This window comes from Dermochelys coriacea, chromosome 2, assembly GCF_009764565.3.
Source record: "Dermochelys coriacea isolate rDerCor1 chromosome 2, rDerCor1.pri.v4, whole genome shotgun sequence".
NCBI lineage: Eukaryota > Metazoa > Chordata > Testudines > Dermochelyidae > Dermochelys > Dermochelys coriacea.
In genome coordinates this window covers 234,343,397-234,357,703 of record NC_050069.1, presented here as the reverse complement: position 1 = coordinate 234,357,703, position 14,307 = coordinate 234,343,397, and the positions used below count along the sequence as shown (strand labels likewise).

The window sequence follows — 14,307 nt, the reverse complement described above, 5'->3', positions numbered from 1 at the left end:
TTCAAGACTATAACAGGGTTCCAAAAAAAAAAAAAAAAAAAGACCTAGATAAGTTCATGGAGGATAGGTCCATCAATGGCTATTAGCCAGGATAGGCAGGGATGGTGTTCCTAGGTTCTGTTTGCCAGAAACTGGGAATTGGCAACAAGGAATGGATCACTTGACGATTACCTGTTCTGTTCATTCCCTCTGGGGCTCCTGGCATTGGCCACTGTTGTAGACAGGATAATCGGCTAGATGGACCTTTGGTCTGACGCAGTGTGGCTGTTCTTAAATTTCCAGACAGTTAAGCAAAAGCATATGGAGAAGCTGAAATTATAAACCTACTGGATTATATGGAAGAAAAGCCCTGGGCAGAGCTAACAGAGGCAATGTGTCCATGATCAGTGACCTCTATTTTGTCATGGGGTAGGTTCAGTAAGAGCCCAGTATTCGTGACAGTTCAATTTGCAGTGCAATCCAATGTTGATGCCTGAAGCAGCAGGATATCTTCATTTTACTTGCACCAAAAGATCAATGTTAGAGAGGAGGAAATGTGGGTGGGGTTCCAGAAACAGTCCTTTTTAGATCTCAAAATTCTCTGGCAGTTCACATTCTAGGATGGGTTTGCTACATTAGAACGATGGTAAGGGCTTGTCTACGCTTGGAAATTTATGAAATAGCTGTTCCAGAGTCTACACTTGGATAGCTGCTTGGGTAAATTTCCAAGGTAGACAAGCAGTAAGAGCGAGGCAGTCATTTTTCAGACACACTGTTGACAATATTACAAAACTGTGCTACTTCCCTATTTTAATAATAATTCTGCTAGACACTGTCAAGAAAGAGACTGTCAATGTAAGGCAAATTTTCTCCTATTTTTCTCTGGTCTCTAACAACATCAGTTATCTGTAATGAACCCCAAACTGAAAATTCTTTTTGTAATTCACTTTTCATTATATGTATATTGCCCTTGCCTTCTGAAAGCTCAGTACATGGGTGAATATTTTTCTACATTTTTTTAAATATTAAAACTACTTTTAAAACAACGTAACTATGAGAGAATGTGTACAGTAGAAGTAATATGAAGATACTAAATCACAGTTTATACTTTTGAAAGATAAAAACTGTTTTTTGGTTTTTGTTTTGTTTTTTTTTTTTTTTTGCAGGAAGAGTGTGTGGCAAGATACAAGTTGCTTGTTGAACTTGTACAAAAGAAGAAAATGGCTAAAAGCTGAATTTTCTGAGCAAAAGTTTTATTTCTATTTTTCAGAATGAGATTATATTTTAAATCTCATATGCAGAAGAATGCATTTTTGTACCACAGTATTTCTATGTCATGTGCCTTAGTAAAAGAAAATATCAATAAATTTTAAGCCATCTTGCTTAACCATTTTCTGTGTTAAAGAATTTAAATGTATTTTTGTTTTGGAGAGCTATTTATAAAGACATCTTATTGCATGTCTTGGTAATTGGTAGATCTTTAAGAAGACTCTCAGAGTTTATTGCATGATTTCAGTATGAATGAATGTGCAGTATATAAAGGGTAAAAGGTCTAACCTTTAAGGAGGCAAAAGAAATATATGTTAGCTGCACTGAAAATTTAAACATGAGATTGTTGAAAAAAATTTAAGATTTTTCTTTATAGACACACTACACATATGCACATATATCTGCATATGTACATACAATGTGTGTTCATTTATATGCATATACACATGCCATTTAAAAATGTGTATGTTATATATTTGAGAGCTATGAACTTCACACGTATTCATATGTCTATTATGCCTGCTATATAATTGTTCTTTCAAATATCTTGCATGATAATATACAGTAATATTTAGTACTATTATTTAGCTATATTTTAATTAAGGTTTTTCAGAGGATTTTTTTAATTGAGAAAGACTAACATACGCACATTTCATATCATTCAGATTTTGAATTACAGAATTTGATTTAAATATAACATGCATATCCCCACCATTATTTTAATATTTCATATTTGTGCTCCTACATTTTTTATTTCTGCTGCTTCATTTTTACAGCTGAACAACTGTATGTAGTTACAGTTCATCACTTGCTGCTCTAGTGTTTTTCACAACTTTGGAAAAGCTACAAGAAGATTTACACAACAAAGTGATAAGTGTCTGAAGGTCATTAAAAATGACACCAATGAATTGGAGAGGTGAAATATACCCTTCTGCAAGAACACAGAGGACTACAGCATCTTTCAGAATTACTCACATTCAAATTTAATATAAATAATAAACTCTGATATGCTTTACAGGCCTTTTTTTTTTCTACAGGAATGCTAGGCACCTACCATTCAAAGCTGAAATCAATGGAAGCTATTGGAGCTCAGAACTAGAGCTGGTCAGTAGTTTTCTAGTGGAACACTTATTCATCAGAAAGTGCTGATTCACTGAAAGAAACATATTGCAGAAATGAGTCAGTATTGACAAAATTTCATTTGGGGGAAGAACAAAGGGGGGAAGCATTTCAATAAGGTCAGCATGTTCTGTTTTGACATTTTCAGAATGGAACAAAAAATTGAAATGTTTCAAAGTTTTTCTTTATATACTATATTTTTTTAAATAAAAATGTCAAAATTGAAACGAAATGTTTCAGTTGACTCACAACACCATTGTTGCATGGGAAATTGACATTTTTTGTCCAATTTCAGAAAGTTTTGAAATTGTGGAAACTTCCAGGAAATGGAAAATCTGGTTCCTGCCCAATTCTGAAAATTGTATAGTCTATATTTATATGATAAAATTGTGTTACTTTTTACACAGTTATTTTCCAAAGAAAAATTCTAAGCTGCAAATCTTACCTTCATAACCCCAAAAGTTAACTTAGCAATTGGAATGCATTACATCAACTGTTCAATTATTCAGCACACTTCAGAGCCAGAATAGTACTACATATCCAGTATGTCCTTTTCAGTCACTTAGAACCTCTTTGTGGGCCAACTTTCTTCATTTCACTAAGGACTAGGGCCCAGATCCTTAGAGGTGCTTATCTCATGATTTCAATGAAAATTAGGCACCTAAATACCTTTTGAGAATCTGAATTTAAATTCCAGCAAATATAAAGTTTAAGCATGAACCATTTTTTTTAGTTACTTGACCACAGTATTTAATATTAAACTGCCCCCTCATGCCCTTTAAATATATTATCATACCCCTGGGTCTGAAAAACTTCATTGGTTGATGCTTTCCATACACAAAAGCCACCTTGCTGAATCTAACTCTTGTATTTACAGACTGGGAAGAAGGGTCGGAATTTGCAGCAATTGATTAAAAATTGGGATTTAAAACAATGGACTGTCTCTTCCAACTTTGTTTTATCATCTGTCTGTCTAGCAGGGAAAAAAGGAAGTCTACAGATCAGATTCCTCAGGAATGTCTCAAATTTTGTTTAAATACAACTTTAACTGCCACATCCTGTTAGTGCTTGCACACACTTTCTCTCTATATACGCACACACAGTTGATTAATTGCAGTTAACTGATGCAATTAATTGCCGTTTTAATCACACTGTTAAACAGTAGAATATCAATTGACATTTTAAAAATATTTTTGAATGTTTTTCTACATTTTCAAATATATTGATTTCAATTACAACACAATATACAAAGTAGACAGTGCTCACTTTATTATTTTTATTACAAATATTTGCACTGTAAAAGTGGCAAACAAAAGAAATAGTATTTTTCAGTTCACATCATACAAGTACTGTAGTGCAATCTCTTTATGGTGAAAGTGCAACTTACAAATGTAAATTTTTTGTTGGTTACATAACTGCACTCAAAAACAAAAAAATGTAAAACTTTAGAGCCTACAAGTCCACTTAGTCCTACTTCTTGTTCAGCTAATCACTAAGACAAACAAGTCTGTTTATGTTTACAGGAGATAATGCTGTCAGCTTCTTATTTACAATGTCACCTGAAAGTGGGAACAGGCATTCGCATGGCACTTCTTTAGCTGGCTTTGCAAGGTATTTACATGCCAGATGTGCTAAATATTAGAATGCCCCTTTATGCTTCAGCCACCATTCCAGAAGACATGCTTCCATGCAGATGATGCTTGTTAAAAAAAAATAATGCATTAATTAAATTTGTGGCTGAACTCCTTGGGGGGAGAATTTATACGTCTCCTACTCTGTTTTACTCACATTCTGCCATATATTTCATGTTATAGCAGTCTCGGATGGTGACCCAGCACATGTTGTTCCTTTTAAGAACACTTCCACTGAAGATTTGACAAAATGCAAAGAAGGTACCAGTGTGAGATTTCTAAAGATAACTACATCACTCGACCCAAGGTTTAAGAATTTGAAGTGCCTTCCAAAATCTGAGAGGGACGAGGTGTGAAGCATGATTTCAGAAGTCATAAAAGAGCAACATGCAGATGCAAAAACTACAGAACCTGAATCACCCCAAAAAAAAAAAATCAACTTTCTGCTGATGGCATCTGACTCAGAGGATGAAAATGAACTTGCTTTTGATGTTTATCAAGCAGAACCCATTATCAGCATGGACACACGTCCTCTGGAATGGTGGTTGAAGCCTGAAGGGATGTATGAATCTTTAGTGCATCTGGCACATAAATATCTTGCGATGCCGGCTACAACAGTGCCATGTGAATGCCTGTACTAAATGCAAACAAACTTATTGGAGTGATTGGCTGAACAAGAAGTAGGACTGAGTGGAGTTGTAGACTCTAAAGTTTTATATTGTTTTATTTTTGAATGCAGGTTTTTTTGTACATAATTCTACACTTATAAGTTCAACTTTCATGATAGAGATTGCACTACAGTACTTAAGTGAATTGAAAAATACTGTTGTTTTTTACAGTGCAAATACTTGTAATATAAAATAAAAAGTGAGCACTGTACATTTTGTATCTGTTTTGTAATTAAAATCAGTGTATTTGAAAATTTAGAAAATATCAAAAACTATTTAAATAAATGATATTCTATTACTAACAGTGCAATTAATATTTTTAATAGTTTGACAGTCCTAATACATTCTTTCTCTCTCTCTTTCGGGATCTTGTGAGCATGTTTTCTCTCACGCACAAAGGCCTGGGAACTAATGAATGGGTTAACAATTCCCTCAAAAGTAAGAAACTCTTGCTATTTTGACAGGTTTCAGAGTAGCAGCTATATTAGTCTGTATTCGCAAAAAGAAAAGGAGTACTTGTGGCACCTTAGAGACTAACAAATTTATTTGCGCATAAGCTTTCGTGAGCTACAGCTCACTTCATCGGATGCATTCAGGGAAAATACAGTGGGGAGATTTATATACATAGAGAACATGAAACAATGGGTGTTACCATACACACTGTAACCAGAGTGATCACTTAAGGTGAGCTATTTACCAGCAGGAGAGCGGAGTGGGGGGGGGGGGGACCTTTTTGTAGTGATAATCAAGGTGGGCCTTTTCCAGCAGTTGACAAGAATGTCTGAGGAACGGTGGGGGGTGAGTGAGGGGGATAAATATGGGGAAATAGTTTTACTTTGTGTAATGACCCATCCACTCCCAGACTCTATTCAAGCCTAAATTAATTGTATCCAGTTGTTTCATGTTCTCTATGTATATAAATCTCCTCACTGTATTTTCCATTGAATGCATCCGATGAAGTGAGCTGTAGCTCACGAAAGCTTATGCTCAAATAACTTTGTTAGTCTCTAAGGTGCCACAAATACTCCTTTTCTTGCTATTTTGGCATCCAAACTACTCCTGCTATGTAAACTCTGGAACTGCTACACAACCACAGACATTTCTCACCAAATCATGAGTAGGTACTCAAGTGCTCCATTCTCCAAAGCATCTTCTTGGAGCAGGGGCACCCTCAAATAGACTCATTTGTAAGACTCAGCACCTGAAATTGCTGCAGTTTCTGTTCAGGAGGCAGCTTGATCCCAGACATCCTCCTGGATGACTTCCTCATGCTGCAGTTAGGGAGATTATTGTACACCTACCTCTTAATCCCCAGAGTACTCTGCAAGGACAAGCAGGAGTCCACCAGCCTGATCCTGGTAGCTCTGGCTTGGCCAAGACTATTTGGGATTTTGGATATTCTGAGACTTTGTCAGGCTCTGGATTCTAGGTGGTCAGGCCTAGTGGTTGAAGCAGTAGTCAAAAACAGGTCCCCGTGGTCCAAAGCAGGATGTAGAGTCAGGAATAAGAGGAGGGTAGCACAGAAACCAAAGTCTGGGGACAGGTCACAGGTTGGAACCAGAGTCAAAGTCTTCAAACAAGCTAAATCAGGGTTGTAGTTGTAGTCCAAACATAGGCCAAAGGTCAAAGCTGAGTTGGAATCAGTCCAAAGATCTGGGGATCAGGAGGCAGGTGCAGGGCTGGAGTGAGGTCAGAATAGAATATGGACAAGACTGAAGTGGGCTGAAAAGACTCGGGCAAGGCTGGGGCAGGAATAGCTTCTACCTCTTCAGGAGCCAATTCCCCCATGGTTTATCAGCTTGGTTCCTTTAGCACTTATGGACTTTCTATTTGAACCAACAGCTGTGTGTTCCCTCCTACACCTGTCCATGAAAACCTCATTCCTAGTAGCTGTTATCTCAATGAAAAGGTTAGGAGAGATCGAAGCCCTGATGGCTGACCCTTCTTATTCAGCCTTCCATCCTGATAGGGTATCCTTGAAGAACACCCCTGAAGTATTTATCAAAGAACAGCATTATGGAGTTCTATCTAACCCAGCAAATTCACTTACCTGTATTTTTTCTAAGCTTCATGCTTGCAATGCGGAGGCTGCTCTCCACGCATTGGATGTTTAGAATGCCCACAAAGGATGAAGCAATTCAGATCTTCACCAAGACACTTTGTAGCAATTGTGAAAAGGATGACACTCAAAGTTATCTCTCCAACGTTTCCTAAATGGAGATCTGGCTGTGGGAAAGCTTGTTCTGGCACAGTGAAGAAGGGCCTGCCTACTGCACTTTAAAGTTCCTCTACAAGAGCACAAGCAGAATCAGCGAAGCGGCTACCTGGAGCTCTGTTCACATATTCACTAAACTCTATAGATTTACAAAAGCCTCCAGGTCAGACTCTGCATTTGGCAGGGTAGTATTCTAATCCTCATTCTTCTAGACTCTGACCTATCACCTCCAATGCAGTGGTCCATTGTTTGGGAGTCACCAATAATGAAATATCCATATGGACAGTCACTTAGGGTATGTCTACACTCTGAAATTAAGTCGATTTTATAGAAGACGATTTGTAGAAATCTATTTTATACAGTCGATTGCACATGTCCACACTAAGCACATTAAGTTGGTGGAGTGCATCCTCACTACTGTGGCTAGCATCGACTTACAGAGCGGTGCGTTGTGGGTAGCTATCCCATACTTCCTGCAGTCTCCGCTGCCCATTGGAATTCTAGGTTAAGCTCCCAACGCCTGATGGGGCAAAAACATTGTCGCGGATGGTTTTGGGTACATGTCGTCAGTCGCCCCTCCTTCCTTGAAAGCAACAGCAGATGATCGTTTCACGTCTTTTTTCCATGCAGACGCCATACCATGGCAAGCATGGAACCCACTCAGCTCAGCTCACCATCACCACTGCTGTTGTGTCTGCGTGCTGCTGTCAGCAGACGGTGCAGTACGACTGCTGACCATCAACATCCACTGCTTCTGCTGCAACTCTGCTCTCCTGCTTTTGTAAATGAGCTCAGTCTCAATAGCAAATTTCTCCATGTCGTCATCCACCACTTTCGCTGCAACTTTGCTCTCCTGGTGCCATGAATCCACTTCGTAGGTCCTCTCATTGTTCTGTATAAATATCTATTCTGGCATCCATCGTCATCCACCGCTTCCACTGCAACTGTGCTCGCCTGCAGATGCCGTACCACAGCAAGCATGGAGCCTGCTCAGCTCACTGCTGCTGTTGTGAGCATTGTAAACACCTCGTGCATTATCGTGGAGTATGTGCAGTACTGGGCTAAGGGACGCCAGCATGCAGACGATTTTGATGAGGACATGGACACAGATGTTCCTGAAAGCACAGCTGTGGCAATTGTGACATCATGTTGGCAGTGGGTTTGGTTGATACAGTGGAACGCCAATTCTGGGCCCGGCAAACAAGCACAGACTTGTGGGACAGCATAGTGTTGCAGTATGGGATGATTCACAGTGGCTGCAAAACTTTCACATGCGTAAGGTCACTTTCCTGGAACTCTGAGTTGCTTTCCCCCGCCCTGAAGCACAGGAATACCAAGATGAGAGCTGCCCTGACAGTTGAGAAGTGAGTGGCGATAGCCTTATGGAAGCTTCCTATGCCCGACTGCTACCGGTTAGTCGGGAATCAATTTGGAGTGGGCAAATCTACTGTGGGGGCTGCTGTGATCCAAGTAGCCAATGCAATCATTGATGATCTGTTATCAAGGGTAATGACTCTGGAAAATGTGCAGGTCATGGTGGATGGCTTTGCTGCAATGGGGTTCCCTAACTGTGGTGGGGCGATAGACGGAATGCATATCCCTATCTTGCCAACCAGTGTGTAAACCGCAAGGGGTACTTCTCAATGGTGCTGCAAGCACTGGTGGATCACAAGGGACATTTCACCGACATCAACGGGGGATGGCCGGGAAATGCGCATGACGCTCACATCTTTAGGAACTCCGGGCTGTTTGAGCAGCTGCAAGAAGGGACTTACTTCCCAGACCAGAAAATTACCATTGGGGATGTTGAAATGCCAATAGTTATCCTTGGGGACCCAGCCTAACCCTTGCTCCCATGGCTCATGAAGCCGTACACAGGCAGCCTGGACAATAGTAAGGAGCAGTTCAACTATAGGCTGAGCAAGTGCAGATTGGTGGTAGAATGTGCCTTTGGACGTTTAAAAGCTCACTGGCGCTGTTTGCTGACTAGGTCAGACCTCAGCGCAACCAACATTCCCATTGTTATTGCTGCTTGCTATGTGCTCATAATATCTGTGAAAGTAAGGGGGAGACGTTTATGGCGGGGTGGGAGGTTGAGGCAAATCGTCTGGCGGCCAATTTTGAGCAGCTAGACACCAGGGTGATTAGAAGAGCACAGCTAGGCACGCTGCACATCAGAGGGGCTTTGAAAACCAGTTTCATGACTGGCCAGGTTATGGTATGACAGCTGTGTGTGTTTCTCCTTGCTGCAAACCCGCCCCCTTTGTTGATTTTAATTCCCTGTAAGCCAGCCCCCCGTTTACCTTCAATCACAGCTGGTAAAGGAAATAAAGTAACTATTGTTTTGAAACCATGCATTCTTTATTTAAAAAAAAATAAAATAAACGGGAGATAACTGACAAGGTAACCTGGGTGGGGTGGGGTGGGGGAGGAGGGAAGGACAAGGCCACATTGCTTATTGTAGCCACACTATAAATCAAACTGTTTGAATGACAGCCTTCTGTTACTTGGGCCATCCTCTGGAGTGGAGTGGAGTGGCTGGGTGCCCAGAGACCTTCCTCCCCTCACCCCCGTGTTCTTGGGCGTCTGGGTGAGGAGGATATGGAACTTCAGGAGGAGGTCAGGCAGTTGTACAATGGATGCAGCAGGGGTCTGTACTCTTGTTGGCTTTCCTGCAGCTGCACCAGACACTTCATCATGTCAGTTTGCTCCCCCATTAGCCTTAACATCGCCTCCTGCCTCTGCTCTTCGCGCTCACTTAACGCTTTCCTAACTTCTAACACTAAATGCCTCCACGCATTCAGCTGTGCCCTATCAGTGCAGGACTGCATGAGCTCGGAAAACATGTCACTGATGTCATTGCAAGTGCTTCTTTTTTTTCGCCTTCTAATCTGTGATAACCTCAGGGACGGAGATGATTGAGGGAGCCAAGAAACATTTACACCTGCGGGGGGAGATAAAAAGGGAGAGTAAAATTTAAGACGATACATTTCTGAGAACAAAAGGGAGACTTTCACAGTTAAGCAAGTCACAGCAGACAGCACGTGTGCTTTAGGTACAAGGTTGCATTTTGCCTTTTATATTGAGCACCTGCCGGTATGGTGACACATCACACGTGGCTGGGCAACAGAATTCGGTTTCCATGCAGCCATGGTAAGGCAAAGGGTACGTGGGGTTGGCTTCTTATGCATAACATGTGGGAATGGTTTCAAACTGCAGTGCCATCCCTTCCCATAGCAAGCAATGGGTTGGGTTTCACATTTAAAAGGAGGGGCTGCGGTTTTCAGGTGGATGCAGCACACACTTCCCCCCACCCCACCGCATGGCTGTTCTCCAAGATGATTCCTTTTAGCGAAGCACAAACAGCCCAGCATGAATGGGGTCCTTTTACTGTTCCCTTACAAAAATTCCCCTATTTCAACCAGGTGACCATGAATGATATCACTCTCCTGAGGCTAACACAGAAACATAGAGACCGAATGTTGCTTGAATGCAACCAAAACCCAGGACCATTCGCTGCCATGCTTTGTGCTGCAATGATTCCAGAATACTTTCAGAGTACCTCCAGGAGAGCTTCATGGAGATGTCCCTGGAGGATTCCTGCTCCATCCCCAAACATGTGAACAGACTTTTCCAGTAGCTGTACTGGCCATGAATGCATCCCAGTTCTTCAGGGCAAATCAAACAAACACTATTGCTTTTAAATCCTGTACTGTATTTACAAATGTGCATTCACCAGAGGTGCTTTCTCCAGCTTTAGGGTTGGGGACCCCATCTTGGGAGGTTATTGGCTCCAGGGTAATGAAAATGTCCTGGCTGCCAGGGAGAATGGATTCAGTGCTTGCCTGCTGTGCATTCTCCTCCTCCTCGTCCACAAAATTCTCCTCCCTGTTACGCGACACTCCCCCCTTGCAGGTGTCCATGGACAGTGGTGGGGTAATGGTAGGATCCCCTCCTAGAATGGCATGCAGCTGATCACAGAAGTGGCATGTATGGGGCTCTGACCCGGAGAGACCGTTTGTCTCCTTTGTCTTTTGGTAGGCTTGCCTCAGCTCTTTAACTTTCACGCGGCACTGCTGTGTGTCCCTGTTGTAGCCTATCTCCAACATGCCCTGTGAGATTTTGGCAAATATATTTGCATTTCTTCTTTTTGATCAGACTTCTGCCTGCACGGATGCTTCTCCTCATACAGCAATCAGATCCAGTGTCTTTTTCAATCCATGCTGGAGCTTGTTTGCGATTCTGGGGGGACTGCATGGTCACCTGTGCTGCTGAGTTCACCACGCTGACCAAACAGGAAATGAAATTCAAAAGTTCCTGGGGCATTTCCTGTGTACCTGGCTAGTGCATCAGAGTTCAAAGTGCTATCCAGAGTGGTCACAATGGAGCACTGTAGGATAGCTCCCTGAGGCCAATACCATCAATTTGCGTCCACACTACCCCAAATTCGACCCAGCAAGGTTGATTTTAGCACTACTCCCCTCACTGGGGAGGAGTACAGAAGTCGATTTTAAGAGCCCTTTAAGTCAACGGAACGGGGTTGGTTGTGTGGACTCATTCATTTTAAAATTGACCTAACACGGCTAAATTCAACGTAACCCCGTAGTGTAGACTAGGCCTTAGAGAAGAATGAGACGTTGCTTACCTGTACTGTCATTGGAGTTCTTTGAGATATGTTGTCCATATACATGTATTCCATGATGTGCCTGCCATCCCCTCTACATTGGAGTCCTTCATCAGGGTTGAGGGGACTCTAATGGCGGTTAGCATCAACCCTTTTATGCCCTTGCTGTGGAGCATGAGGATCTTTTTTTGCTTCAGTCCTCACTAAAAAGGTTAATTGTGACACAATTAGTATTAACAACAAGGGAGAAAGAGTGGAAGCCAAAATAGGGAAAGAACAGATTAAAGAATATTTAGGTAACTTAGATGTGTTCAAGTCAGTAGGGCCTGATGAAATTCATTCTAGGGCACTAAAGGAACTAGCTGAAGCAATCTGTGAACTGTTAGCAATTATCTTTGAGAACTCGGGGAAGATGGATGGTGTCCCAGAGCAGTGAAGAAAGTCAAAGATAATACCTATATTTAAAAAGGGAACAAACAGGACCTGGGGAATTATGGACCAGTTAGCCTAACTTTGATACCTTGAAAGATACTTGAATGAATTAATGAACAATCAGTTTGTAAGTATCTAGAGGATGATAGAGGAATAGCCACCATGGATTTGTGAGGAATAAATCATGACACACTAACCTAATTTCCTTCTTTGACTGAGTGACTGGCGTAGTGGATGGGGGAAGCAGAAGATACAATTTATGCTGGTTTAGTTTTTGACATGGTTCCATATGACATTTTCATAAACAAACTAAAGCATGGGTTCTAGATGTAATTATTATAAAGCGGGTGTACAACAGGTTGAAAAACTACTCAAAGAGTAGTTATCAATGGTTTGCTGTCAAGCTGGGAGGCTGTATCTAATGATATTGCACAGGTGTATGTCCTGGGCCTGATCTTATTCAGTATTTTCATTAATGGCTTGGAGAGTATGCTTATAAAATTTGCAGCTGACACCATGCTGGATGGGCTGGCAAGTACATTAGAGGATAGGATTAGAATTCAAAATGAACCTTGGAGAATTGGTCAGAAATCAACAAGATGAAATTCAATAAAGACAAGCGCAAAGTACTTCACTTAAGAAGGAAAAATAAATTACATAATGGGAAATAACTGGCGAGATGGTAGCATGCTGAAAAAGAGCTGGGAGTTTTAATGGATCACAAATTGAATATAAGTCAATAATATGGTGCAATTGAGGGGGGAAAAAAGCTAACATCATTCTGCTATACATTAACAGGAATGTCATATGTAAGACATGGGAGGTAATGGTCCCACTAGATTCAGCACTGGTGGAGCCTCAGCTGAAGTAGTGTCCAATTCTGGGCACCACACGTTAGGAAAGATTAGAGAGTCCAGACTAGAGCAACAAAAAGAAGCATAGAAGAAAAGGAAAGGTTAAAACAACTGGGTATATTTAGTCTTAAGAAGACTGAACAGGGGAAACCTGATAAGTTTTTAAATATGTTAAGAGCTGTTATAAAGAGGATGGTGATCAATGTTCTCCATGTACAGATAGGATGAGAAGTAATCTGCAGCAATGAAAACTTTCTAACAATAACGGTAGTTAAATTCTGGAATAGGCTTCCAAGGGAGGTTGTAGTATCCTCATCATTGGTGGTTTTTAAACATCTGTCAGGTTTACTTGGTACTCCCTCACTGCAGGAGGCTGCTAAAGTCCCTTTCAGCATTACATTTCTATGATTCTCTGATCTGCAGGACACGTGCTATATGGATACTGCTGGCTAAAAGACTCCAAACTTGAACATGTGGTGTGTGTGCACCAATCATAGAATGTGCCTATGGACAACACCTCTAGAAGACCTCCAGTGACTATCCTCTGTAAGTTGCACCTCATTTTAAAAAATGTTCCATTCCATATTGGGACAAAAAGTCAAAAATGTGAAATTTCATGGGAAGGAATTTTCAGAAAAAAGTTTTTTAAAGAACTGAAAGAGAATTATTTGGCTTGCTGGTGGACCACTTGGAAGGCTCTTGTCAATTTCATATTAACCTTGCAGGCAGAAAGTGAAATTGACAAGAAGCTTCCAGGCAGGGAGCCATCATTTCAATTTTCCTAACAGAAAATTTTGATTTTTACAAAAAAGGGCAATTTCCATCAGAAAATTTTTCTGCTAGAAAATTCCCAACCAATACTAACCAAATATCTTGGATCCACAGGCTATAAAATGGTAATTTACCTCCAAGAAATTGTTAAAACCAGCTTATGAGTCCTTATTTAATCAAGAAGATTGGTGCATATTTTTGGATGTCTTTTTGTGCCCTATTTTTCCTTCTCTTCGTGGAGCACCCAAAACTCTGGAGGACTTGGCTGCTTTTCTTACTGGTGAATGTCTAAAAGATTTCCTGTCCTGATTGGTCCAAGAACTTCTGTAGGTAAGCTCAGATGCAGAAGAGCCTCCCAGGCTAATTCTCAGATGCATTCAAGGATGACTTTGGCATAGACCCAGAATCACTACCTGGGCACGATATAAACAGGATCCTGCTCTCCTGGATTAGAAATCTCTATTTTAGGCAAAGATCCAAAACAGACTTCTGGAACCATGTGACTGAGATCTTTTCTTCCATGAAGACTGTTCTGTAAGAACATAAGAATGGCCACATTAGGTCAGAATAATAGTCCATCTAGTTCAGGGTCCTGTCTTGTGATAATGGCCAGTGCCAGATGCTTCAAGGGAATGAACAAACAGAACATGGCAATTTTCAAGTGATCCATCCCTTGTTGTCCAGTCCCAGCTTCTGGCAGTCAGAGGTTTAGAGATGCCCAGAATATGGGGTTGCATCCCTGACC

General features: G+C 41.1%; 1 protein-coding gene and 1 long non-coding RNA gene across 2 annotated transcripts in view; both read left to right on the top strand.

Moving 5' to 3' along the window:
- DNAJC1 (DnaJ heat shock protein family (Hsp40) member C1) overlaps nt 1-2,263 on the top strand; it is a 190,143-nt gene extending 187,880 nt beyond the window's left edge. The window contains exon 12 of the mRNA XM_038390672.2: nt 1,146-2,263. Coding sequence (XP_038246600.1) covers nt 1,146-1,214 — 69 coding nt within the window. The 3' untranslated portion in view covers nt 1,215-2,263. The remainder of the gene's footprint in view (nt 1-1,145) is intronic.
- Nucleotides 2,264-13,216: 10,953 nt separating this feature from the next.
- LOC122459021 overlaps nt 13,217-14,307 on the top strand; it is a 33,048-nt gene continuing 31,957 nt past the window's right edge. The window contains exon 1 of the long non-coding RNA XR_006279434.1: nt 13,217-13,337. This is a non-coding gene — a long non-coding RNA (uncharacterized LOC122459021). The remainder of the gene's footprint in view (nt 13,338-14,307) is intronic.